The sequence below is a fragment of the Oncorhynchus mykiss genome, chromosome 20 (assembly GCF_013265735.2).
Source record: "Oncorhynchus mykiss isolate Arlee chromosome 20, USDA_OmykA_1.1, whole genome shotgun sequence".
In the NCBI taxonomy this organism is placed as follows: Eukaryota; Metazoa; Chordata; class Actinopteri; order Salmoniformes; family Salmonidae; genus Oncorhynchus; species Oncorhynchus mykiss.
Window position 1 is genome coordinate 23,367,984 of NC_048584.1, and position 27,997 is coordinate 23,395,980.

Sequence of the window (27,997 nt, forward strand, 5' to 3'; positions counted from 1 at the left end):
TGGCTGACTAAATACTTTTTTGCCCCACTGTATATTCGGAAGTGACTTTATGCAGCAGGTTAGGAGGGTTAGGGTTGGGTTAGGGTTAGCTAAGATGCTCTCCGAACTTGCTACAAAAAGTAACTTCCGGTCATATCAATACTTTATTTAGTCCCAACCAAATTTGAGGGCTGCTTTTGCTCCACACCCCCATCATCAGTACCATGGGGCAGATACAATATATACTGTGGCTACATCCTTCCCCCTTACATTTTTACAAAAAACTAATTTCGCTATAAAGGGGTATTAAAGTTTTTTTTTTAAATTGTTTACCTTATGTTGGGCATCATCTCCTAGCTACAAGGAAGTTTTGGAGGGTACTGTTGAAACACACATTTGCTATTATCCAATCTATTACATTATCTATAATCTTGTTACAAAATCTTACCAGGCTCTCCTCTGTCCTGTTTCTCATCCTCTATGTAAACACAGCGTCAGACTACGATAAGAACTGAGGTTCTGATGGCAGGCAAACAGTACCCATCCATCCAGAAGTTTGCCTCATCCATCACCAACCAGCTGCTGCTGGGCTCCCTGCTGGAACACCTGTGCTTTGTCTATGAGAGGGACCCGACCCGCTCACATATGCTGTTCAAAGGTAAAGAGGATCGACTAAACTCCCATCTCTCTGTTAGTAAAACATGAACATTCTCTGGTTGTTGTGTAGAGAGAGGTTAGAATAGGATTATTTTCAACTAAGTAACTCAGTAAACTCTGTTTTTGTCTGTGTTTTTGCCACCATTTTGCATCGCTGACTTCAGGAAATATATATTTTTTGTGTAAAAAGTCAAAAAAAAGAACTTGTGAACAATAACAACACAGTGAATGACTTCCTTGTCTTTGCTGTCCTCTCCAGCCATTGGTCAGCATTTAGCAGCGAAGAACGTCCTCTCCCTATTAGCCATCAGTGAGGAGTTCAGCACAATCAGACTTCAATACAACAGAGGCTTCACTGAACTACTGCATTCTGTCAGCACCTCCATTTTTCCACAGGTAACACTTGATATGTCCATTTAGTGATAATGTAATGCGGGACATGCCTGGTCAGATTTCTTGTTTATCATTGATGTTCACTCACTGACCAGTTTTCTTTGCTGCTATTTCAGTGTCAAATGTTATTGAATACAGACACCCAGAGCCTTACGTTAAGGTAAGCTTAGTAACTTTGTTGAGGGAACAGGAGGCTGCTAAGGGGAGGACAGCTCATAATAATAGCTGGAGCAGATTGAATGGCATCAAACACATGGAAACCATGTGTTGGATGTACAGTACCAGTCAAAAGTTTAGACACAACTACTCATTCAAGGGTTTTTCTTTATTTTTACTATTTTCTACAATGTAGAATAATAGTGAAGACATCAAAACTATGAAATAACACATATGGAATCATGTAGTCACCAAAAAAGTGTTAAACAAATCCAAATATATTTTAGATTCTTCAAAGTAGCCACCCTTTGCCTTAATGACAGCTTTGCACACTCTTGGCATTCTCTCAACTAGCTTCACCTGGAATGATTTTCCAACAGTCTAGAAGGAGTTCCCACATATGCTCAGCAATTGTTGGCTGCTTTTCCTTCACTCTGCTGTCCAACTCATCCCAAACCATCTCAGTTGGGTTGAGGTCGGGTGATTGTGGAGGCCAGGTCATCTGATGCAGCACTCCATCACTCTCCTTCTTGGTCAAATAGCCCTTACACAGCCCACAGCCTGGAGGTGTGTTGGGTCATTGTCCTGTTGGGAAAATAAATGATAGTCCCACTAAGCGCAAACCAGATGGGATGTGTCATGTATTGTCATGTTGTGTCCTGTTCCTGTTTCTCTTCACCCTGTCTCCCTCTGCTGGTCGTACTAGGTTACCGTTTCTGTCCCTCTTTCCCCCAGCTGTTCCTTGTCTTCTCTGACTACCTCATTCACCCCTTTTCCCACCTGTTCCCTTTTTCCCTCTGATTAGGTCCCTATATCTCTCTCTGTTTCTGCTCCTGTCTTTGTCGGATTCTTGTTTGTTGTGTTTCATGCCTGAACCAGACTATCGTCATGTTTGCTGTAACCTTGTCCTGTCCTGTCGGAATCTGCCGGTCCATCTGAGCCTACCTATGTTTGGTTATTAAAGAAGCTCTGTTTAAGTTAATTCGCTTTTGGGTCCTCATTCACGCACCGTAACAGAAGAATCCGACCAAGAATGGACCCAGCGACTTCGGATCCTCTCTACTCAGCCGTCGAGATCCAGGGAGCGATGCTAGGCAGACACGAGCAGGAATTGTCTGCTGCTCGACATGCCGTTGAGACCCTGGCCACCCAAGTCTCCAACCTCACAGAACAGGTTCACCATCTCCGCCTCGATCCACCGGCCACTTCCAGGGCTTTCGAATCTCCGGAGCCCAGAATCAATAACCCGCCGTGTTACTCTGGGGAGCCCACTGAATGCCGCTCGTTCCTCACCCAGTGTGATATTGTGTTTTCTCTCCAGCCCAACACTTACTCCAGGAGCACTGCTCGTGTCGCCTACGTCATATCTCTCCTTATTGGACGGGCTCGTGAGTGGGGCACGGCAATCTGGGAGGCAAGGGCTGAGTGTACTAACCAGTATCAGGACTTTAAGGAGGAGATGATACGGGTTTTTGATCGATCTGTTTTTGGGGAGGAGGCTTCCAGGGTCCTGTCTTCCCTATGTCAAGGTAATCGATCCATAACAGACTACTCTATTGAGTTTCGCACTCTTGCTGCCTCCAGTGGCTGGAACGAGCCGGCTTTGCTCGCTCGTTTTCTGGAGGGTCTCCGCGCAGAGGTAAAGGATGAGATTCTCTCCCGGGAGGTTCCTTCCAGCGTGGATTCCTTGATTGAACTCGCTATTCGCATTGAGCGACGGGTTGATCTTCGTCACCGAGCTCGTGGAAAGGAGCTCGCGTTCTCCGTTGCCCCCCTCTCCGCATCACTACCATCTTCCTCTGCCGGCTCGGGTGCTGAGCCTATGCAGCTGGGAGGTATCCGCATCTCGACTAAGGAGAGGGAACGGAGAATCACCAACCGCCTCTGTCTCTATTGCGGTTCTGCTGGTCATTTTGTCACTTCATGTCCAGTAAAAGCCAGAGCTCATCAGTAAGCGGAGGGCTACTGGTGAGCGCTACTACTCCTGTCTCTCCTTCAAGATCCTGCACTACCTTGTCGGTCCATCTACGCTGGACCGGTTCGTCAGCTTCCTGCAGTGCCTTAATAGACTCTGGGGCGGAGGGCTGTTTTATGGACGAGACCTGGGCTCGGGAACATGACATTCCTCTCAGACAGTTAAGGGAATCCACGGCCTTGTTCGCCCTGGATGGTAGTTCTCTCCCCAGGATTCAGCGTGAGACGCTACCTTTAACCCTCACTGTTTCTGGTAATCATAGCGAAACCATTTCTTTTTTCATTTTTCGTTCACCTTTTACACCTGTTGTTTTGGGCCATCCCTGGCTAGTTTGTCATAATCCTTCCATTAATTGGTCTAGTAATTCTATCCTCTCCTGGAACGTCTCTTGTCATGTGAAATGTTTAATGTCTGCTATCCCTCCTGTTTCCTCTGTCTCTTCTTCACAGGAGGAGCCTGGTGATTTGACAGGGGTGCCGGAGGAATATCACGATCTGCGCACGGTGTTCAGTCGGTCCAGGGCCACCTCTCTTCCTCCACACCGGTCGTATGATTGTAGTATTGATCTCCTTCCGGGAACCACTCCCCCCCGGGGTAGACTATACTCTCTGTCGGCTCCCGAACGTAAGGCTCTAGAAGATTATTTGTCTGTAGCTCTTGACGCCGGTACCATAGTCCCCTCCTCCTCTCCTGCCGGAGCGGGGGGTTTTTTTGTCAAGAAGAAGGACGGGTCTCTGCGCCCCTGCATAGATTATCGAGGGCTGAATGACATAACAGTGAAGAATCCTTATCCGCTCCCTCTTATGTCTTCAGCCTTCGAGATCCTGCAGGGAGCCAGGTTTTTCACTAAGTTGGACCTGCGTAACGCTTACCATCTCGTGCGCATCAGGGAGGGGGACGAGTGGAAGACGGCGTTTAACACTCCGTTAGGGCACTTTGAATACCGGGTTCTTCCTTTCGGCCTCGCTAACGCTCCAGCTGTCTTTCAGGCATTAGTCAATGATGTCCTGAGAGACATGCTGAACATCTTTGTTTTCGTTTACCTTGACGATATCCTGATTTTTTCACCGTCACTCCAGATTCATGTTCAGCACGTTCGACGTGTCCTCCAGCGCCTTTTAGAGAATTGTCTTTTTGTGAAGGCTGAGAAGTGCACTTTTCATGCCTCCTCCGTCACATTTCTCGGTTCTGTTATTTCCGCTGAAGGCATTAAGATGGATCCCGCTAAGGTCCAAGCTGTCATTGATTGGCCCGTCCCTAAGTCACGCGTCGAGCTGCAGCGCTTTCTCGGCTTCGCGAACTTCTATCGTCGTTTCATCCGTAATTTCGGTCAGGTGGCAGCTCCTCTCACAGCCCTTACTTCTGTCAAGACGTGCTTTAAGTGGTCCGTTTCCGCCCAGGGAGCTTTTGATCTCCTCAAGAATCGTTTTACATCCGCTCCTATCCTTGTTACACCTGACGTCTCTAGACAGTTCGTTGTCGAGGTTGACGCGTCAGAGGTGGGCGTGGGAGCCATTCTTTCTCAGCGCTCCCTCTCTGACGACAAGGTCCACCCATGCGCGTATTTTTCTCATCGCCTGTCGCCGTCGGAACGTAACTATGATGTGGGAAACCGCGAACTGCTCGCCATCCGGTTAGCCCTAGGCGAATGGCGACAGTGGTTGGAGGGGGCGACCGTTCCTTTTGTCGTTTGGACTGACCATAGGAACCTTGAGTACATCCGTTCTGCCAAACGACTTAATGCGCGTCAGGCGCGTTGGGCGCTGTTTTTCGCTCGTTTCGAGTTCGTGATTTCTTATCGTCCGGGCTCTAAGAACACCAAGCCTGATGCTTTATCTCGTCTCTTCAGTTCTTCAGTAGCCTCCACTGACCCCGAGGGGATTCTCCCTGAGGGGCGTGTTGTCGGGTTGACTGTCTGGGGAATTGAGAGGCAGGTAAAGCAAGCGCTCACTCACACTCCGTCGCCGCGCGCTTGTCCTAGGAACCTTCTTTTCGTTCCCGTTCCTACTCGTCTGGCCGTTCTTCAGTGGGCTCACTCTGCCAAGTTAGCCGGCCACCCTGGCGTTCGGGGTACGCTTGCTTCCATTCGCCAGCGTTTTTGGTGGCCCACCCGGGAGCATGACACGCGTCGTTTCGTGGCTGCTTGTTCGGTCTGCGCGCAGACTAAGTCCGGTAACTCCCCTCCTGCCGGCCGTCTCAGGCCGCTTCCCATTCCCTCTCGACCGTGGTCTCACATCGCCTTAGATTTTGTCACCGGACTGCCTTCGTCAGCGGGGAAGACTGTTATTCTTACGGTTGTCGATAGGTTCTCTAAGGCGGCTCATTTCATTCCCCTTGCTAAGCTTCCTTCTGCTAAAGAGACGGCACAAATCATCATCGAGAATGTTTTCAGAAATCATGGCCTTCCGTCAGACGTCGTTTCGGACAGAGGTCCGCAATTCACGTCTCAATTTTGGAGGGAGTTTTGCCGTTTGATTGGGGCTTCCGTCAGTCTCTCTTCCGGCTTTCACCCCCAGTCTAACGGTCAAGCAGAACGGGCCAATCAGACTATTGGTCGCATCTTACGCAGTCTTTCTTTTCGCAACCCTGCGTCTTGGTCAGAACAGCTCCCCTGGGCAGAATACGCCCACAACTCGCTTCCTTCGTCTGCGACCGGGCTATCTCCTTTTCAGAGTAGCCTCGGGTACCAGCCTCCGCTGTTCTCATCTCAGTTCGCCGAGTCCAGCGTCCCCTCCGCTCAGGCTTTTGTCAAACGTTGCGAGCGCACCTGGAAGAGGGTCAGGTCTGCACTTTGCCGTTATAGGACGCAGACTGTGAGGGCTGCTAATAAGCGTAGAACTAAGAGTCCTAGATATTGTCGCGGTCAGAGAGTTTGGCTCTCCACTCAGAACCTTCCCCTTAAGACGGCTTCTCGCAAGTTGACCCCGCGGTTCATTGGTCCGTTCCGTATTTCTCGGGTCATTAATCCTGTCGCAGTTCGACTTCTTCTTCCGCGATACCTTCGTCGCGTCCACCCGGTCTTCCATGTCTCCTGTATCAAGCCCGTTCTTCGCGCCCCCGCTCGTCTCCCCCCCCCCCCCCCCCCCCCCCCATCCTTGTCGAGGGCGCACCCATCTACAGGGTCCGTAGGATTTTGGACATGCGTCCTCGGGGCCGTGGTCACCAGTACCTTGTAGATTGGGAGGGGTACGGTCCTGAGGAGAGGAGTTGGGTTCCCTCTCGGGACGTGCTGGACCGTGCGCTGATCGAGGATTTCCTCCGTTGCCGCCAGGTTTCCTCCTCGAGTGCGCCAGGAGGCGCTCGGTGAGTGGGGGGGTACTGTCATGTATTGTCATGTTGTGTCCTGTTCCTGTTTCTCTTCACCCTGTCTCCCTCTGCTGGTCGTACTAGGTTACCGTTTCTGTCCCTCTTTCCCCCAGCTGTTCCTTGTCTTCTCTGACTACCTCATTCACCCCTTTTCCCACCTGTTCCCTTTTTCCCTCTGATTAGGTCCCTATATCTCTCTCTGTTTCTGCTCCTGTCTTTGTCGGATTCTTGTTTGTTGTGTTTCATGCCTGAACCAGACTATCGTCATGTTTGCTGTAACCTTGTCCTGTCCTGTCGGAATCTGCCGGTCCATCTGAGCCTACCTATGTTTGGTTATTAAAGAAGCTCTGTTTAAGTTAATTCGCTTTTGGGTCCTCATTCACGCACCGTAACAGGATGGCTTATCGCTGCAGAATGCTGTGGTAGCCATGCTGGTTAAGTGTGCCTTGAATTCAAAATAAATCACAGTGTCACCAGCAAAGCACCCCCACACCATCACACTTCCTCCTCCATGCTTCATGGTGGGAACCACACATGCAGAGCATCCGTTCACCTACTCTGCGTCTCACAAAGACACAGTGGTTGGAATTAAAAATGTGGACTTTTCACTGGTCTAATGTCCATTGCTCGTGTTTCTTGGCCCAATCAAGTCTCTTCTTCTTTTTGGTGACCTTTAGTATTGGTTTCTTTGCAGCATTTCAACAATGAAGGCAGTCTCCTTTGAACAGTTGATGTTGAGACGTCTCTTAATTGAACTCTGTGAAGCATTTATTTGGGCTGAAATCACTGAGGTGCAGTTAACTCTAATGAACTTATTCTCTGCAGCAGAGGTAACTCTGGGTCTTCATTTCCTGTGGCGGTCCTCATGAGAGCCAGTTTCCTCATGGCGCTTGATGGTTTTTGCAACTGCCTCATGAAGCTGGTTGAGAGAATGCCAAGAGTGTGCAAAGATGTCATCAAGGCAAAGGGTGGCTACTTTGAAGAATCTCAAATATATAATATATTTTGATTTGTTTAACACTGTTTTGGTTACTACATGATTCCATATGTGTTATTTCATAGTTTGATTGTCTTCACTATTATTCTACAATGTAGAAAAAAGTACAAATAAAGAAAAACCCTTGAATGAGTAGGTGTGTCCAAACTTTTGACTGGTACTGTATTTGATACCGTTCCACTCCAGCCATTATCACGAGCTCGTCCTCCCCAATGAAGTTGCCACCAACCTCCTGCGGATAAGGGAAAATGTACCTAACACGATTGTGTTGTCTCACCTAGCTATCTTCAGACGAATGCATTAATTGTAAGTCGCTCTGGATAAGAGGGTCAGCTAAATGGCTGAAATATAAATAAACGTACTGCTGTGTACTTCGTGTTGTGAGAGGAATTTGAGGAGCTGTTTCTTTACTCGTTTTCTTCATCTCACCGTAGACCAAAAGAGGGTCTGTTCCAGGCACAGACGTCTCGCTACCTCTGTGAGTTTGAAGAGCTCTCTATACTTGGAAAAGGATCCTATGGCAAAGTCTTCAAGGTACGGAACTGTCGTGTCAAAATACAAAATCACACGTTAATAAAACCAACAGTGGAATAAATTCCCCCTTTTTAATGTTTTGTCATAGGTTAAAAACAAGCTGGATGGACAGAAGTATGCTGTGAAGAAAATTCTCATCAACAATGTTTCAAGGGAAGACTACATGAAGGTATTTCAAATGTATTGAGTTTTAATGTTCCAAAAATGCAGTATTCTTCAGTGAAGTATTAATGGACACAAGTGAATTTATCAGTCATTTAGTATTTTCCTGTATTTGTTTCAGGTTCTCAGAGGTGAAAGTGTTATCCAGTCTTGAGCACATCAATGTAGTAGGCTACCACACTGCCTGGATGGAGCATATCACACATGCTTTTACTAGTGAGTTCCGTTACGTCTTTCCTCTGGCATGTTCTAGTATAGAAATTCAAGTGATTTAGTTTATTCATAGCCAACCTCTCTTGTTTTTTCACATTTTACATTTGGTACAATTTATTTATTTCAGAGCCTGCATCAATACTCTCTGCACTGGAAATGCATGTGCTGCCAGAACGGTACAATTATTATCTCATATAACTGAATTACAAGGCCAATTATTATTCAGTATCATATTAGAAACCTAAACTTGTTTTCCCCCAATCTCACAGCAGTGAGGAGAGTACAGAGTAGCAGCGGCTCCTCAAAAGTCTTCACGAGCCCAGATCAGTCAAAGGAGCCAGTGGCCATAGCTAAAGCACCAGTGAGCCTCCCAGTGAAAGAGGAGAAGAGCACGCAGGTGGTGGGTCCTAAAACCATGCGCCACGCCCGTTTCCCAGATGACCGTTTCCCAGATGACCATTTCCCCAATGTGTTGCTGGGACAGTGTGGCCAGACGAGGGACGGCTGCACTGGTGTCAGCTGGGATAGCTCGGCCCTGTCGGAGGATGACTTAGGAACCAGAAATGGGATAGATCTGAAAAACCACTCCTACATTGACATGGGGAGCGAGCAGTGGGACACGAAATTCCCCGCCAAGGAGGTATTGATACTGTGTAACCTATGTGTATATAATGGAGCTCCGTAGGAGCAGCACCTCTTATCCTGCTGTTTTAACAAAATCCTCTTCCAACTCTGAACGTCTACAAATGTCCCGTGTATATATAGATCATGGGCAACTGGCGGGCCGCATTATTATGTCAGTCACTGATAGTCAGTCAATTAGCCCATGTCAGCAAAACATTTTTAGATTACCAAATTAGTTTAGCGGCCAGCTATCTAAACTTGTTATCATTGTTGAATTACCATCCGGGGGGCCCCCTATTGATTTTGTTAGTCAGTCTCACTCCGATATCATATTACAAACTGCAAACCCCTTTCTCCACCCTATGTCAACGTGTAGAAATTTGCTATAAAATTGCTAAATCTTCTCTCCGCCCTATGGCAAAATGTGTACAAATGCACGAAATTACTCAGAAATTATTTTTTATTTAAAATGTTTAAAAAAATCTCTGCTGTCGAGGGGGGCCACTAAGACGTTTGCTCACAATGTGGGGGGGTATGGATGTGGGTACGCAGAACCGAGAGCAACTTCAGCCCCTCATGATGAGTTACGATTGTTTTGTGGCCCCCACCCCCATAAAAGTTGCCTGATATAGATGATTATTTTACAGATTTTTGGTTAAATTCTGATTGCACTGGACACTATTCTATGGCTTCCTCAGGTGCAGTTCCATTTCATGCTATATATCCAGATGCAGCTATGTGAACGCTCGCTCAAAGACTGGATTTTAGAGAGAACCAACAAACACACATCACAAAGTGAGCATACATGAACAGTACCAGTCAAAAGTTTGGACACACCTACTCATTCAAGGGTTTTTCTTTATTTTTACTATTTTCTACATTGTAGAATAATAGTGAAGACATCAAAACTATGAAATAACACATGGAATCATGTAGTAACTGAAAAAGTGTTAAACAAATCTAAATATATTTGAGATTCTTCAAAGTAGCCACCCAGCTTTGCAAACTCTTGGCATTCTCTCAACCATCTTCAACTGGAATGCTTTTCCAAAAGTTTTGAAGGAGTTCCCACATATGCTGAGCACTTGTTGGCTGCTTTTCCTTAACTCTGCGGTCCAACTCATCCCAAACCATCTCAATTGGGTTGAGGTCGGGTGGAGGCCAGGTCATCTGATGCAGCACTCCATTACTCTCCTTCTTGGTCAAATAGCCCTTACAGCCTGGAGGTGTGTTGGGTCATTGTCCTGTTGAAAAACAAATGATAGTCCGACTAAGCGCAAACCAGATGGGATGGTGTATCACTGCAGAATGCTGTGGTAGTCATGCTGGCTAAATGTACCTTGAATTCTAAATAAATCACAGACAGTGTCACCAGCAAAGCACCACCAAACCTGGAATACAAAGCACCCACAGGCCACCACCATGCTTCACCTTGGGAACCACACATGCGGAGATCATCCATTCACCTACCATGCGTCTCACAAAGACATGGCGGTTGGAACCAAAAATCGCAAATTTGGAATCATCAGACAAAAGGACAGATTTCCACTGGTCTAATGTCCATTTCTCGTGTTTCTTGGCCCAAGCAAGTGTCTTCTTATTGGTGTCCTTTAGTAGTGGTTTCTTTGCAGCAATTCGACCATGAAGGCCTGATTCACACAGTCCCATCTGAACAGTTGATGTTGAGATGTCTGTTACTTGAAATCTGTGAAGCATTTATTTGGGCTGCAATTTCTGAGGCTGGTAACTCTAATGAACTTATCCTCTGCAGCAGAGGTAACTCTAGGTCTTCCTTTCCTGTGGCGCTCCTCATGAGAGCCAGTTTCATCATAGTGCTTTTAGCGACTGCATTTGAAGAAACTTTCAAAGTACTTGACATTTCCCAGATTGACTGACCTTCATGTCTTAAAGTAATGATGGACTGTTGTTTCTCTTTGCTTATTTGAGCTGTTCTTGACATAATATGGACTTGGTCTTTTACCAAATAGGGCTATCTTCTGTATAACACCCCTCCATACCTTGTCACAACACAAGTGATTGGCTCAAATGCATTAAGATAGAAATAAATTCCACAAATTCACTTTTAACAAGGCACACCTGTTAATTGAAATTCCTTCCAGGTGACTTTATGAAGCTGGTTGAGAGAATGCCAAGAGTGTGCAAAGATGTCATCAAGGCAAAGGTTGGCCACTTTGAAGAATCTCAAATATAGAATATATTTTGATTTGTTTAACACTTTTTTGGTTACCACATTAATCTATATGTGCTATTTCATAGTTTTGATGTCTTCACTATTATTCTACAATGTAGAAAATAGTAAAAATAATGAAAAACCCTGTAATGAATAGATGTGTCCAAACTTTTCACTGGTACTGTAGGTAACTTGCACAATGAGATGCACCTCTTTGTGGCTTTGGTTTTTCATGCAACATTTATCACTGTTTTGATTAGGTTTACATTATGCAGAATTTGTTAATGAGTATGTTTTGTCTTTTGTTTTTCAGATCCTTATGGGGCTGTGGACACGAAACAAACCCTCAGCATTCTACATAAAATACTTAAAGGTGTAGAGTACATTCACTCTAGAGGAATCATGCATAGAGACCTGAAGGTATGTTCTTTGCAAGTGTATATTATTTAAATTCATAAGAAAAAGAAGTGCACCATCAAATAATAACAAAGGAGGTTTTGCCGCTCTCTGATGAGGTTGATCCCTTGTGAACCTCTCCATATCTCTGGAAGTTCATGGAATATGTTGAAGTAATGTGTGTTAAAATGTTAAAGTAACATGCTGTAGCCTTCATCTCCTTGGACAGGAGGAGTTAGACTCCTTGAGGCATGGTGAAGTCCTCCATATTGGGAAAGCGGGGGAACCGAGGTGGGATGTCATCACCCTCCTTAACAAACATGACATCACATGCGTTTTCCCAATGGTTAAACACAAAGTCATGCACCCTGTCTGGCAGAACCTGCTTCAGGCATTCTCTACCATGACTCTTCCAATAGCGTTGGTAGATGTGGATCTTACATATGTCCATGAGGCTCCTAGGCTGCTGGCACAGGTTCAGTAGCTGGTCCCGCTGGTCAAAGTACTCTGGGAGCATTAAAGAGCTGGGCAGGTGGCCATCTCTGTTGCTGATGGTCAGGGGGTAGGTCATGGTGAGGAGCTTCCACAGCAGAGAGGTGTGCCTCAGGTTGAGCTTCTGATCCAGGTACAGGAAGAGGCAGTTTTCCCCTGCGGTGGTCAGCTGGTTGATGTCCGCTCCATACTTCAGGAGGAGCGCCACCACGGCCTCGTGGCCCCCGTTACAGGCCTCGTGCAGGGCCGTCCTCCCGGCATGGTTCACTGTGTTCGGGTCAGCCCCCTGATCCAGCAGCTCAATGATACAGCCCAGGTCCACTCCCAGGGCCTTCACTGGCTTGTTGGCCGCCGCCAGGGCAGCCAGGTGGAGGGGGCTGTTACCCGACTTACTCATCACCTTCAAAGCAAACTATATTTAAAATGTGCACTTCTAAACATCAGTATGCTTTCACCAGAAACATTCCTCAAAGCTTGACAGCAGGAGTTGAAAATGGGTTACGTAAAACACAAATAACAAAGAAACTAAAAACCTTGTTGACGTCGGCCCCAAGCTTGATCAGGCTGGCTGTCATCTCTGTATTGAGGATCCCGGCAGCCATATGCAGTGGCATCATCCCAAAGTGGTCGATGGTGTTGATTTTGGCACCGTGGCTCGCCAGGATGCTGATAGCGGGCAGGGCTCCGTAGCGAACGGCCAGGTGAAGCGCGGTGTGGCGGCCGTCACTGTCCACCTAGAATTTTGTATTTGTATTTACTATGGATCCCCACTAGCTCTTCCTGGGGTCCGACAAAATTAAGGCAGCTATACAATTTTAAAAAACATTACAAAACATTCATTACAGAATTCACAACACTAAGTGTGTGCCCTCAGCCCCATACTCCTCTACCACATATCGTGTGTGTGTGTGTGTGTGTGTGTGTGTGTGTGTGTGTGTGTGTATGCATGTGTCTGTGCCTATGTTTATGTTGCTTCCCATTCTCCACTCTTCCATAAGGTGTATTTTTTTTATCTGTTTAAAAAAAAAATCTGATTCTACTGCTTGCATCAGTTACCTGATGTGGAATACAGTTCCATGTAGTCATGGCTCTATGTAGTAATGTGCGCTTCCCATAGTCTGTTCTGGATTTGGGACTGTGAAGAGACCCCTGGTGGAATGTCTTGTGGGGTATGCATGGGTGTCTGAGCTGTGTGCTAATAGTTTAAACAGACAGCTCGTGCATTCAGCATGTCAATACCTCTCACAAATACCAGTAGAGATGAAGTAAATCTCTCCTCCACTTTGAGTTAGGAGAGATTGACATGCATATTATTAATGTTTTCTCTCTGTGTACATCCAAGGGCCAGCTGTGCTGCCCTGTTCTGAGCCAATTGTCATTTTCCTAAATCCCTCTTTGTGGCACCTGACCACACAACTGAACAGTAGTCAAGATGTGACAAAACTAGAGCCTATAGGACCTGTCTTGTTCATAGTGGTGTTAAGAAGGTAGAACAGTGCTTTATTATGGACAGACTTCTTCCCATTTTAGCTACTGTTGTATCAATGTTTTGATCACGACCGTTTATAATCCAGGGTTAATCCAAGCAGTTTAGTCACCTCAACTTGCTCAATTTCCACATTATTTATTACAAGATGTAGTTGAGGTTTAGGGTTTAGTGAATGATTTATCCCAAATACAATGCTTTTTGTTTTTGAAATATTTAAGACTAATTTATTCCTTGCCACCCATTCTGAAACTGCAGCTCTTTGTTAAGTGTTGCAGTCATTTCAGTTGCTGTAGTAGCTGACGTGTATAGTGTTGAGTCATCAGTATACATAGACACACTGGCTTTACTCAAAGCCAGTGGCATGTCATTTAGTAAAGATTGAAAAAAGTAAGGGGCCTAGACAGCTGTCCTGGGGAATTCCTAACAGAAATGCAATAATGTGTCCTTGAACAAAGGGGGGTCAAAATCAAAAGTAACAGTCAGTATCTGGTGTGGCCACCAGCTGCATTAAGTACCGCAGTGCATCTCCTCTTCATAGACTGCACCAGATTTGCCAGTTCTTGCTATTAGATGTTACCAAACTCTTCCACCAAGGCACCTGCAAGTTCCCGGACATTTCTGGGGGGAATGGCCCTATCCCTCACCCTCCGATCCAACAGGTTCCAGATGTGCTCAATGGGATTGAGATCCGAGCTCTTCGCTGGCCATGGCAGAACACTGACATTCCTGTCTTGCCGGAAATCACGCACAGAACGAGCAGTATGGCTGGTGGCATTGTCATGCTGGAGGGTCATGTCAGGATGAGCCTGCAGGAAGGGTACCACATGAGGGAGGAGGATGTCTTCCCTGTAATACACAGCGTAGAGATTGCCTGCAATGACAACAAGCTCAGTCCGATGATGCTGTGACACACCGCCCCAGACCATGACGGACCCTCCACCTCCAAATCGTTCTCACTCCAGAGTACAGACCTCGGTGTAACGCTCATTCCTTCGATGATAAACGCGAATCCGACCATCACCCTTGGTGAGACAAAATCGTGACTCGTCAGTGAAGAGCACTTTTTGCCTGTCCTGTCTGGTCCAGAGACGGTGGGTTTGCGCCCATGAGCGACGTTGTGGCCGGTGATGTCTTGTGAGGACCTGCCTTACAACAGGCCTACAAGCCCTCAGTCCAGCCTCTCTTAGCCAATTGCAGACAGTCTGAGCACTGATGGAGGGATTGTGTGTTCCTGGTATAACTCGGGCAGTTGTTGTTGCCATCACACCTGCGGGAAGGGTACAGGAGGTTCAGATGTACCGATCCTGTGCAGGTGTTTGTTGCACGTGGTCTGCCACTGCGAGGACGATCAGCTGTCCGTCCTGTCTCCCTGTAGCACAGTCTTAGGCGTCTCACAGTACGGACATTGCAATTTATTTTCCTGGCCACATCTGCAGGTCTCATGCCTCCTTGCAGCATGCCTAAGGCACACTCACACAGATGAGCAGGTACCCTGGGCATCTTTCTTTTGCTGTTTTTCAGTTAGTAGAATGGCCTCTTTTTTTGTCCTAGGTTTTCATAACTGTGACCTTAATTACTACCGTCTGTAAGCTGTTAGTGTCTTAACGATCGTTCCACAGGTGCTTGGTCATTAATTGTTTATGCTTCATTGATCAAGCATGGGAAACAGTGTTTAAACCCTTTACAATGAAGATCTGTGAAGTTATTTAGATTTTTACGAATTATCTTTGAAAGACAGTGTCCTGAAAAAGGGACGTTTCTTTTTTTGCGGAGTTTATTTGGCAATATCAGTCGTTTTTGTAATGAATGAGCCATCTGATTCAATGAATGATGAAGCTGAGTTTGCCATTTTTTCCAAAATTTCATTTAAGGTGCTCCAAAGCTTGGATCAAAATGTGGCTTAGGTGGTGGGTGTGGCAAGGGTGTGGCCATGGCCAATGATGAGGTCGCCAGCCGGAAATTTAGGAGGCCCTCCGGTTGACCGCAGTGACACAATTTTTCTGTTTTAAAGCTATTTTCCTGCAATTCTACACATTTGGCCATGGCTTATGGGCATTTCCATCTAAAAGGACCCATTGGGTGTCAAATGGGTGTCAAATGATAGCTGAGTCTATATAGTTTTGGGAAATGGAAAAACATTCTTCAACCATTTTCCATCTTAAACATTTTCCATTTTCCATCTTAAAAATTAGGCATAATTAAAAGCTTTGATTTCTGGATAAACAGATGGAAAATGGATCTTAGAAAACATCTACCAGAAAAAGCCTTGAAAGTTATCAAAAATACATCAAAATACAAAAATGTTGTCCTAAAGAAGACCCCTGACAACTAATATCAACATTTTATATTTAGTCTTGGAGAAATTGTTTACCTTCTGTAAGTTTAAGAAATATTGCCTTGCAATTCCGTTACCAAAAACCCACATATCTTTAGGATATTTTCTCATTTCTCTCCCTCATGAGGGAGGATAATGTAAACAAAAGTAACAAGGAATGGTAGACCTACCAATTAGTTAAAGTGATTTTACTGAAACCAATTTTGTTTATGAATTATTAAGTGATCCACACTCGTAATTCCATTACGTAATTGGTAATGGACATACCCCAAAAATCTGTAACGGATTAACTGCAACTGAATTGGCTACAATGGGAAATCATAACAGTCACAAACCACAGTTGGGTCACATGCTATAGTCCTCCCTTTCAGTGGCATACTGTTATGTTCAGCGCACTACTCTTTTCTTTGTCTTTCTGTTGGTATAACCAAGAATGTTCAAACAGTCTGTCTGGACAACCCCTCTCTTCTCTCTCTCTCTGCTTATCTCTCACTGTCCAGTTAATGTCACCTGTCCCAGCTCTTACTGACACCTACTCATGAGCCCCCTCTCTTTCTGTAATTATGTTACTGTAATTCCGTTTCCGGGTGTAAATCCACTTCACTTAGTGTAGTTAAATAACCAAAATACATTTTTTTCAAACTGTCATAGCTGACACCCTATTCTTTCAGCAGACATCTTTGAATCTTAATTCAGGGCAGATATTTAAGAATTTTTGGAAAATGAAAATGTTGTTGCTTGAATACTTGAAGGCGATTTTAAAGTAATTCTGCACAGTTATTCCACCAATTTAGTTTTTGTGAACTAAGTGCATAGAGTCAAAGCGTAATTCTGTTACAGTGGAATTGCCCTTATGCTATCTGAGTGATTCAAACATTATAACAAAATCAATGGGGGCCCTATGCCATGACAAAAATACTCCTTAATGTATAATTTTTTTAAATTTGAGATTCTTCCCGACTGTCTAGCTATTATTTGGGTGATTGTTAGTTCTCAAAGGATATCTTATTAAAAATATGTAGGTACATTACCGTTACCTCTACATACTTCATCTGGTTTTAGTAATTTTAAGTTTACACTGAAAAACGTTTTTCAGTTTTTCCATCCCCAAAAACATTTTTTCTTTACTTCCTTAAACTTTTCTATGCAGAAAAACCCCTGTTCATGACTTCTGGTTTAATTCCAATCGGCTGCGTTTAGGCAGCCCAATTCTGATATACTTTTTTACTAACTAACTGGTATTTTGACAAATCTGAATAAAATCTGATGTGAAAAGATCTAATGTGATTGGTCAAAAGACCCCTTAGTGGAAACAAATATCAGAATTGGGCTGCTTGTGTAAACGCAGCCCTTTAGGCACAGACCTTGGCTCAGCTTAAACCCTTGGGTGGAAATACAAAACGGACAATAAGATCAGCATCTCTACAGGAAACTTTATCATGCTTTGTGTTTACCCTTGATAATTGGGTTAGTATATGCATACATTTTTCAACATAGGGATGGAACAATTTTAGATGAAATTTTCAATTAACCAATCAATCAATTACCTCTGCATTGATGTTGACTCCGTGGTTGCAGAGCACCCTGAGGCAGGCCTCGGCCCGGTGCTGCATGGACATCATGGACATCTCAAACTTGGTGCGTGGCTTGGGCCAGGAGGCCAGGATGGTGGGCCAGTGGGTGATCACCAGGTGCAGGGCGTTGCGCCCTCGCTGGTCCCTGAAGGTCGCAAGGAGGACATGGGAGAAATGGTCTTGTCAGAATGGTTTTGTTTTGCTGGTGGTGATTTTTTTTTCTCACATAAAGGAGATTATGGAGACTTGTGATGCCACTTCCAAATACTGGCATTACTCATAGGGCTTTTTTCATGTTTTAGGACATTTTGAATGGTTATGCTGAAGTTTAGGGGTGTAACTCAATAATCTAATGTTGCTTAGTTATACAGAGCAGCATTATCATTTGAAAGCTCTAATATGGTCTTCCCTTTTCAGTGTATGACCCAAACCAGTGGAACCTGTTCATATAGGGATACCTGATCTCCGGGTCTGCCCCGGCAGAGAGAAGGCTCTCAAGGCTCTTCACTCTCCTGTAAGATGCAGCCAGGTGGAGGGGGAGAATTGCTAAGCCCTGTAGGCAATGAGCGAGAGAGAACTTGTTTAAAGACTTAGAAAAACATGTTAGGAATGCTAAATGTTTGTTACCGAATGGGCTGGGGGACACCTGGAGGTCAGAGCCCCCAGATAGCATATTAACACGTCATACGCATAGCAAAATGTGTAGAATTGCAGAAAATTAGCTTTAAAACTACACAATTTTCTCTCCGCCTCATGGCAAAATGTGTACAATTACAGGAAATTTGCTTAAAAACTGAACAATTTTCTCTCATTGTCATGGCAAAATGTGAAAAATAGCACGAGATAAGCTATAAAACAGCACATTTCTATCTCTGTCCCATGGAAAAATGTGTACAATTGCAGAAAATGTGCTTTTAAAACAGCAAAAGTATCTCTCAGCTTCATGCAAAAATTTGTAGAATTGCATAAACCGTAAAATGTTTCTCTCCGCCTCATAGTAAAATGTGTTGGATTGCATGAAGTTTGCTGTTCCCTAACTTATGTATTATATTTTATGTATATTGTATGCAAAATAGATTTTTGCGATGGATATTTGAACGAGAGGAATAGCTGGGCCCCAAATCTGTATTCTCCAGCAGGTGGCTGTTTTTTTTTGTACTTTTTTTTTTTTTTTTTCTCACAAAGCGAGGAGTTTTTGTATGGAGGTCAATGAGTGTCGAATTTGGTTAACAAAAAATTGCCAGGATGGCTTATTTGATCGAATATAAATTTCGTAATGCGTAACTTGTTACGAGTGTAGAGATAGATAGATATAAGTAGGCCACTTGACATCCTGGCAACATTTAGAAAACACTTTATGTCGGTGTTGTGCCTGAGATACACGCGTATCTGCCCTCTCATTGGCTAGAATGGCCCCACTTGAGTATTTAGTCAGTATAATGGATCATCTGTGAGTAAACTAAATAACATGGCTATTACGCATGCTCAATAGTTTTGGAGGTCTGGGAGTTTTTGGTTAATAACTCCAGATTGCATGAACTCTTTTGTACCATACCGTTAGAGAATACCATGTCTGAAGTTTTTATTGTGGGTTTTACCTTTGAAAGGATTTCATGAAGAAGTCCCGTTGTTCTTAAATCGATGTAAAAGTTGGACCCCCGTTTTGGGGTAAAATCGTTAATACGCGCCAGGTCTTCTATCAAGATCGCATCATATAATTCAGCATCTGAAAAGTTGACGTTCGTATCCATACCCCATAGCTAGAAGATCAAGGTCCTACTCAAGTGTACGGTCGCTTTGCTCTACATTATTGAAAACTTACACGTTTTAAGGCTCTTTGTAAATGTCAGTTATCGTGAAATGCTGGTTATCAGCCTCAACATTAGCCTCTGATCAAACAGTAAATTACAGCGCTGTACTCTGTCAGTGCTCTGATGTTTTTTCTCAAAAAGGCAGTAATAAGCACGTTTGGAAACGTCATCATTCTGCATCGCTGGTGACAGCTGTCGATATGATGTTGGTGCCTCACCTATGGCTGATTCCACTGACGAAAATAACCTGTATGTAATATTACGCGTAGGCATATCCTACCTGAGCTATTTCATGATAATAATAATAAGGACTCTATTTGTAAAAAAACAACAAAAACAACGCATAGACGCTCCATGTATTCTTACTCCAACTGATAGTTATTCCCTGTGAACGATTTATAACTTTTTGAGGGGCCTATATATTTAGGCTAGCGAAAATTGCATGTTTTTCAACACTTAACGTTACCTGTCTTTGAAGTGTAGAAAAAACAGTACAGTATTTCCAAATCTGAACAGGCTCATTGACAGGGTGAGATCTTAAAAGCTTGATAATACTAGACACATCTCCTTTGACTATTGCTTCGTGAATTTTAAACTGCAAATGATCAAATTCACCGGGGACTCCATCGCTGAATCTGATTTTCTTATTAAGCTGTAGTTTATAATGCATGCAATAGGGACTAAGGCATGGTTTGTTACTAATATTACCCATTTTAAATAAAAAAAATTCAAGTTAAAAAATATACTAAAGCAATAACGTGGCCTATAGGTAATGACAAAATAGAATTACGCATTGTATAAAATAATCCCTGTTTTAGAATCTCCTGTAGCATTATGACCTCACAGACAACATAAAAATGGGATATTATGTGAATATTTTACATTTTGTATGATTTTGATTTACAGCCCAGGAATATTTTCCTGCGTGGACATAACTACCATGTGAGCATTGGAGACTTTGGACTGGCTTGCAGGGATAAAATGATGGATGACAAGGAAAAACCACCCTCCACCTCACAGAACACTGGTGAAAAACTGAATTAATCTATTTTTATTATCTGTCTCTATCACCACAAGCTCAATGGTTGTTACATTATATATGTAAACAGTTAACATCTCAGAGATGTATACAATGTATCAAAGTAGATCCATTGTACGCTTTTGTCCATGTGTAGTTCTTGAAATCACCAGAAGATGGTGCTATGGGTTTGTGTAACTAAATCCCTTTTACGGCATAGCACTGATCTTGACCCACACATTTCCCCTGGCTAGCTCTGGTCCTGTGCATGTTCTTGATATGCTTGTAATCTTTCTGCAGGTTCCTCTCACACCGCTGGAGTGGGGACATTTGTTTACGCAGCACCTGAACAACTGGAGGGTTCCCACTATGATTCAAATGTGAGTCATCTCCATAATGTCAGAAGTATATACACTACTGTTCAAAAGTTTGGGGTCACTTAGAAATGTCCTTGTTTTTGAAAGGCAAGCTATTTTTTTGTCCATTAAAATAACATAAATTGATCAGAAATGTAGTGTAGACATTGTTAATATTGTAAATGACTATTGTAGCAGGAAACGGCTGATTTTTAATGGAATATCTACATAGGCGTACAGAGGCCCATTATCAGCAACCATCACTCCTGTGTTCCAATGGCACGTTGTGTTAGCTAATCCAAGTTTATAATTTTAAAAGGCTAATTGATGATTAGAAAAACCTTTTGCAATTATGTTAGCACAGCTGAAAACTGTTGTTCTGACTAAAGACTCACTAAACTGGCCTTTAGACTAGTTGAGTATCTGGAGCATCAGCATTTGCTGGTTCGATTACAGGCTCAGAATAGCCAGAAACAAAGACCTTTCTATTGAAACTCGTCAGTCTACTCTTGTTCTGAGAAATGAAGGCTATTCCATGCGAGAAATTGCCAAGAAACTGAAGATCTCATACAACACTGTGTACTACTCCCTTCACAGAACAGCACAAACTTGCTCTAACCAGAATAGAAAGAGGAGCGTGAGGCCCCCGGTGCACAACTGAGCAAGAGGACAAGTACAGTGGGGCAAAAAGGTATTTAGTCAGCCACCGATTGTGCAAGTTCTAAACAAAATTAGGAAAAAAAATACATAAAATCACATTGTAGGAGTTTTAATGAATTTATTTGCAAATTATGGTGGAAAATAAGTATTTGGTCAATAACAAAAGTTTATCTCAATACTTTGTTATATACCCTTTGTTGGCCCTTTGTTGGCAATGACAGAGGTCAAACGTTTTCTGTAAGTCTTCACAACGTTTTCACACACTGTTGCTGGTATTTTGGCCCATTCCTCCATGCAGATCTCCTCTAGAGCAGTGATGTTTTGGGGCTGTTGCTGGGCAACACGGACTTTCAACTCCCTCCAAAGATTTTCTATGGGGCTGAGATCTGGAGACTGGCTAGGCCACTCCAGGACCTAGAAATGCTTCTTACGAAGCCACTCCTTCGTTGCCCGGGCGGTGTGTTTGGGATCATTGTCATAATGAAAGACCCAGCCACGTTTCATCTTCAATGCCCTTGCTGATGGTAGGCTTTGTTACTTTGGTCCCAGCTCTCTGCAGGTCATTCACTAGGTCCCCCCGTGTGGTTCTGGGATTTTTGCTCATCGTTCTTGTGATCATTTTGACCCCACGGGGTGAGATCTTGCGTGGAGCCCCAGATCGAGGGAGATTATCAGTGGTCTTGTATGTCTTCCATTTCCTAATAATTGCTCCCACAGTTGATTTCTTCAAACCAAGCTGCTAACCTATTGCTGATTCAGTCTTAACCAGCCTGGTGCAGGTCTACAATTTTGTGTCTGGTGTCCTTTGACTGCTCTTTGGTCTTGGCCATAGTGGAGTTTGGAGTGTGACTGTTTGAGGTTGTGGACAGGTGTCTTTTATACTGATAACAAGTTCAAACAGGTTCCATTAATACAGGTAACAAGTGGAGGACAAAGGTGCCTCTTAAAGAAGAAGTTACAGGTCTGTGAGAGTCAGAAATCTTGCTTGTTTGTAGGTGACCAAATACTTATTTTCCACCATAATTTGCAAATAAATTCATAAAAAATCCTACAATGTGATTTTCTGGATTTCTTTCTCTCATTTTGTCTGTCATAGTTGAAGTGTACCTATGATGACAATTACAGGCCTCTCTCATCTTTTTAAGTGGGGGAACTTGCACAATTGGTGTCTGACTAAATACTTTTTTGCCCCACTGTACATTAGAGTGTCTAGTTTGAGAAACAGATGCCTCACAAGTCCTCAACTGGTAGCTTCATTAAATAGTACCCACAAAACACCAGTCTCAACGTCAACCGTTAAGAGGCAACTCCGGGATGCTGGCCACCAGCTGCATTAAGTACTGCAGTGCATCTCCTCCTCATGGACTGCACCAGATTTGCCAGTTATTGCTGTGAGATGTACCCCACTCTTCCACCAAGGCACCTGCAAGTTCCCTGACATTTCTGGGGGGAATGGCCCTAGCCCTCACCCTCCGATCCAACAGGACCCAGATGTGTTCAATGGGATTGAGATCCGGGCTCTTCACTGGCCATGGCAGAACACTGACATTCCTTGAGGGAAATCAGTCTTGCAGGAAATCACACACAGAACGAGCAAGCGATGCGAGCAGTATGGCTGGTGGCATTGTCATGCTGGACGGTCATGTCAGGATGAGCCTGCAGGAAGGGTCTTCCCTGTAATGCACAGCGTTGAGATTGCCTGCAATGACAACAAGCTCAGTCCGATGATGCTGTGACACACCACCCCAGACCATGACGGACCCTCCACCTCGAAATCAATCCCACTCCAGAGTACAGGCCTCGGTGTAACGCGCATTCCTTCGACGATAAACACAAATCCGACCATCACCCCTGGTGAGACAAAACCGCAACTCATCAGTGAAGAGCACTTTTTGCCAGTCCTGTCTGGTCCAGCGACGGTGGGTTTGACGTTGTTGCCGGTGATGGCTTGTGAGGACCTGCCTTACAACAGGCCTACAGCCCTCAGTCCAGCCACTCTCAGCCTAGTGCGGACAGTCTGAGCACTGATAGAGGGATTGTGCGTTCCTGGTGTAACTCGGGCAGTTGTTGTTACCATCCTGTACCTGTCCCGCAGGTGTGATGTTCGGATGTACCGATCCAGTGCAGGTGTTGTTACATGTGGTCTGCCACTGCGAGGAAGATTAGTTGTCCGTCCTGTCTCCCTGTAGCTCTGTCTTAGGCGTCTCACAGTACGGACATTGCAATTTATTGCCCTGGCCACATCTGCAGTCCTCATGTCTCCTTGAAGCATGCCTAAGGCACATTCACGCAGATGAGCAGGGACCCTGGGCATCTTTCTTTTGGTGTTTTTCAGAGTCAGTAGAAAGGCCTCTTTAGTGTCCTTTGTTTTCATAACTGTGACCTTAATTGCCTACCGTCTGTAAGCTGTTAGTGTCTTAACGACCGTTCCACAGGTGCATGTTCATTAATTGTTTATGCTTCATTGAACAAGCATGGAAAACAGTGTTTAAACCCTTTACTATGTGGTTTCTACTGTAAAAGGGACGTTTCTTTTTTTGCTGAGTTTATATACAGTGCCTTGCGAAAGTATTCGCCCCCCTTGAACTTTGCGACCTTTTGCCACATTTCAGGCTTCAAACATAAAGATATAAAACTGTATTTTTTTGTGAAGAATCAACAACAAGTGGGACACAATCATGAAGTGGAACGACATTTATTGGATATTTCAAACTTTTTTAACAAATCAAAAACTGAAAAATTGGGCGTGCAAAATTATTCAGCCCCTTTACTTTCAGTGCAGCAAACTCTCTCCAGAAGTTCAGTGAGGATCTCTGAATGATCCAATGTTGACCTAAATGACTAATGATGATAAATACAATCCACCTGTGTGTAATCAAGTCTCCGTATAAATGCACCTGCACTGTGATAGTCTCAGAGGTCTAAAGCCGGATTTGGATACAAAAATATTTCCCAAGCTTTAAACATCCCAAGGAGCACTGTGCAAGCGATAATATTGAAATGGAAGGAGTATCAGACCACTGCAAATCTACCAAGACTTGGCCGTCCCTCTAAACTTTCAGCTCATACAAGGAGAAGACTGATCAGAGATGCAGCCAAGAGGCCCATGATCACTCTGGATGAACTGCAGAGATCTACAGCTGAGGTGGGAGACTCTGTCCATAGGACAACAATCAGTCGTATATTGCACAAATCTGGCCTTTATGGAAGAGTGGCAAGAAGAAAGCCATTTCTTAAAGATATCAATAAAAAGTGTTGTTTAAAGTTTGCCACAAGCCACCTGGGTGACACACCAAACATGTGGAAGAGGGTGCTCTGGTCAGATGAAACCAAAATTGAACTTTTTGGCAACAATGCAAAACGTTATGTTTGGCGTAAAAGCAACACAGCTCATCACCCTGAACACACCATCCCCACTGTCAAACATGGTGGTGGCAGCATCATGGTTTGGGCCTGCTTTTTTTCAGCAGGGACAGGGAAGATGGTTAAAATTGATGGGAAGATGGATGGAGCCAAATACAGGACCATTCTGGAAGAAGACCTGATGGAGTCTGCAAAAGACCTGAGACTGGGACGGAGATTTGTCTTCCAACAAGACAATGATCCAAAACATAAAGCAAAATCTACAATGGAATGGTTCAAAAATAAACATATCCAGGTGTTAGAATGGCCAAGTCAAAGTCCAGACCTGAATCCAATCGAGAATCTGTGGAAAGAACTGAAAACTGCTGTTTTGGATCGATGTGCAAAACTGATAGAGACATACCCCAAGCGACTTACAGCTGTAATCGCATCAAAGTATTAACTTAAGGGGGCTGAATAATTTTGCACGCCCAATTTTTCAGTTTTTGATTTGTTAAAAAAATTTGAAATATCCAATAAATGTCATTCCACTTCATGATTGTGTCCTACTTGTTGTCGATTCTTCACAAAAAAATACAGTTTTATATCTTTATGTTTGAAGCCTGAAATGTGGCAAAATGTCGCAAAGTTCAAGGGGGCCGAATACTTTCGCAAGGCACTGTATATATATATATTTCTTATTATTATGATATTGATATTTATATTTTGTCATGTTATTTTTTGTATTTAACTAGACAAGTCAGTTAAGAACAAATTATTATTTACAATGATGGCCTACCCTGGCCAAACCCGGACAACGCTGGTCCATTTGTGCGCCGCACTATGGGACTCCCAATCATGGCCAGATGGAATACAGCCTGGATTCCAACCAGGGTCTGTAGTGATGCCTTTAGCACTGAGATGCAGTGCCTTAGACCGCTGCGATACTCGGGAGCCCTAAAGATAACAGCACACAGGGCAAGACGGTATTGACAACAATGCATCACGCGAAGTAGCCACAACTGTCAGTGTCCATGATTGAGTCTTTGAATGAAGAGATAAAACGGTCCAGTTTGAGTGTTTTTTTGCAGCTCGTTCCAGTCGCTAGCTGCAGAGACCTTTTAACAGAATGTGACTGGCAGAACAGGTGTTGTATGAGGAGGATGAGGGCTGCATTAGATATCTCAGATAGAGGGGAGTATAAATAAGCATCAACCAGTGGGTCTTGCGACGGGTATACAGAGATGACCCGTTTACAGAGGAGTATAGAGTACAGTGATGTGTCCTGCAAGGAGCATTGGTGGCAAATCTGATGGCCGAATGATAAAGACCATCTAGCCGCTCGAGAGACACACAAAAATGACTGGGCACAATCAGTGTGACTTTTCTACATAAAACAAACTTTTATTGAATTGTAATGATGATAATATAACATTTTTATTTATAAAGTAATTGATACACAGTAAATCTAAATATTTGTATCACTATGTATTTTCTTCTCCAATGCAGTCAGACATGTACAGTATAGGAGTGGTGGCCCAGGAGCTGTTCCAGCCCTTTGGGACAGAGATGGAGCGTGTTGAGACACTAGGGGACCTCCGTGAGGGGAAGGTCCCAGACTCCTTCTCCCAGCACTGGCCTGTCCTGGCCAAGTACATCACACTGCTGACCAGCAGAGACCCCGCTCTAAGACCCAGCGCCACACAGCTGCTGCAGAGCGAGCTGTTCAGCAGCAAAGACATGGTATGGATGACTAGGCTGGCTGGGAATGAGACTGATTGTTTAAAGTTTTATTAGTCGTATGTACAGGATACACATAGTATACACCGTTGAATGAAATGGTTACTTGCAGGTTCCTTCTCAAAATGCAACAACAATAAGAAATAATAAAAGATAAGAATACAAACATCAAGTAAACGGCTCAGTAGAATAGAATAAACATTTTAGCATAAGTACTGAACAACAATATGTGAGAATTTAAAATATTTTTCTGAGTTACAGTTCATATAAGGAAATCAGTCAATTGAAATAGTTTTATTTGGCCTGGGCCTGCCTGAGAGGGCATAGGCCCATCCACTTGGGAGCCAGTCCCAGCCAATCAGAATACGTTTTTCCCACAAAACAGCTTTACTACAGAGAGAAATACTCATCCGCAAAAGATGAGATGGCATTGGGTTGAGCTGATTGCCATTCCAGAATGACTGCAGTGGCTACTGCTAGCTAGCATGAGGACGAAAGGGACAGTTTTCTGGGAAAACTAGCAGTGTTTCAATCTTCTCAATGTATCAGTTTGGATTAAGGTAAAATTTGGAGTACAGTGGCATTTTCCGACCAATATCTCGAGCCGGCTCCACTGTGTCTTAATCTAACAATGATGGAGTTCAGATCCTGGTGTAACTCAGTGTAAAAAAAGCATGATGGTCATTTGGAATCTTGTGGCTAAGATGTAAACTTTCTCTGAGACGGTTGGTAGCAGTCCTCATGCCCCAATACTGTCTGCCCAACCGTTAGGGATTGAACAGCTCATGACTGGGGTGTATGTGTTTGATGTACTTGTTGAATTTCTGCTTGCCATAATATTTTACACTGCTATTGTAAAAGCTCAAACACATATGATCCAAATGCTAGTAGCATCGCTTGGCTATAATGGTTTGACCTGTGTCACTTTCAGCCACATGTTTAATCTGGTGCCACCTACTGACAGTAAATATCAGAAGAAGAGTGTTACACATTGGAGATGTTTGATCTGTGATACCAATGTCCCTCTTCTCCTTACAGGTTATCCATGGCTTGCAGACAAGGGTTAAAGAGCAGGAATATGAGATAGTTCAACTCAGGAGACAGATCAGTCAGCTACAAACTCAGAGCATGTAGCAAGCATCCCATTCCACGGACAGGACCTGACGTCAACCATCTCTGCCCTTCTTCAAACCTGTTATATTCGACCCCTTTACCTTGCAAATGGTTGAATGTGTGTGGTCTCTCTGCCTGGATGTAACAATGTGACTATAAGTTAAAATTGTAGAATAAATCATTTAATTTACACTTATCTGAGAGTCTGCAGACATAGTCAAGATTCATTTACATATTTTGTGGTTGTGATTAACATACTCATATGATGAAGGTAATCAAGCCAATAAGACTGGGTTGTTTGTTTGACCACCCTTTAATTTGAGGTAATTAAGACACTCACTCCTGTTAATTATTGTTATGCATGCCTCATTCATGAATCATCTGGGAGTAGTTGTAGAAGCTTTGCTTTCGAAGTAAACAGGCATAGCACACACACCTACGGATTGAAAACGAACCAAATATAATGTATGTATACAAACTCCCC

At 43.9% G+C, this 27,997-nt stretch overlaps 3 protein-coding genes across 3 annotated transcripts; 2 read left to right on the forward strand and 1 right to left on the reverse strand.

Moving 5' to 3' along the window:
* The first annotated feature begins 9 nt into the window (after positions 1–9).
* On the forward strand, positions 10–8,313 carry eif2ak1 (eukaryotic translation initiation factor 2-alpha kinase 1). Its single transcript, XM_036955546.1, has 4 exons — positions 10–637; positions 896–1,032; positions 8,086–8,166; positions 8,281–8,313. Exons 1-4 carry the CDS (start codon positions 502–504, stop codon positions 8,311–8,313), a joined length of 387 nt encoding a protein of 128 aa, XP_036811441.1. The 5' UTR covers positions 10–501.
* On the forward strand, positions 1,143–27,728 carry LOC118936387 (eukaryotic translation initiation factor 2-alpha kinase 1-like). The gene is made up of 12 exons (XM_036956032.1): positions 1,143–1,189; positions 7,898–7,997; positions 8,086–8,166; positions 8,281–8,375; positions 8,500–8,548; positions 8,642–9,012; positions 9,695–9,791; positions 11,501–11,607; positions 20,191–20,311; positions 20,603–20,682; positions 26,170–26,403; positions 27,439–27,728. The coding sequence occupies exons 4-12, from the start codon at positions 8,364–8,366 to the stop codon at positions 27,532–27,534; spliced, it is 1,167 nt and encodes a 388-aa protein (XP_036811927.1). The 5' UTR covers positions 1,143–1,189; positions 7,898–7,997; positions 8,086–8,166; positions 8,281–8,363; the 3' UTR covers positions 27,535–27,728.
* Positions 11,601–19,602, reverse strand: LOC110499203 (ankyrin repeat domain-containing protein 61). Its single transcript, XM_036956029.1, has 5 exons — positions 19,072–19,602; positions 17,932–18,026; positions 17,447–17,618; positions 12,609–12,809; positions 11,601–12,475 (listed from the first exon to the last, which is right to left on the reverse strand). The coding sequence occupies exons 1-5, from the start codon at positions 19,222–19,224 to the stop codon at positions 11,819–11,821; spliced, it is 1,278 nt and encodes a 425-aa protein (XP_036811924.1). The 5' UTR covers positions 19,225–19,602; the 3' UTR covers positions 11,601–11,818.
* Positions 27,729–27,997: the final 269 nt, after the last annotated feature.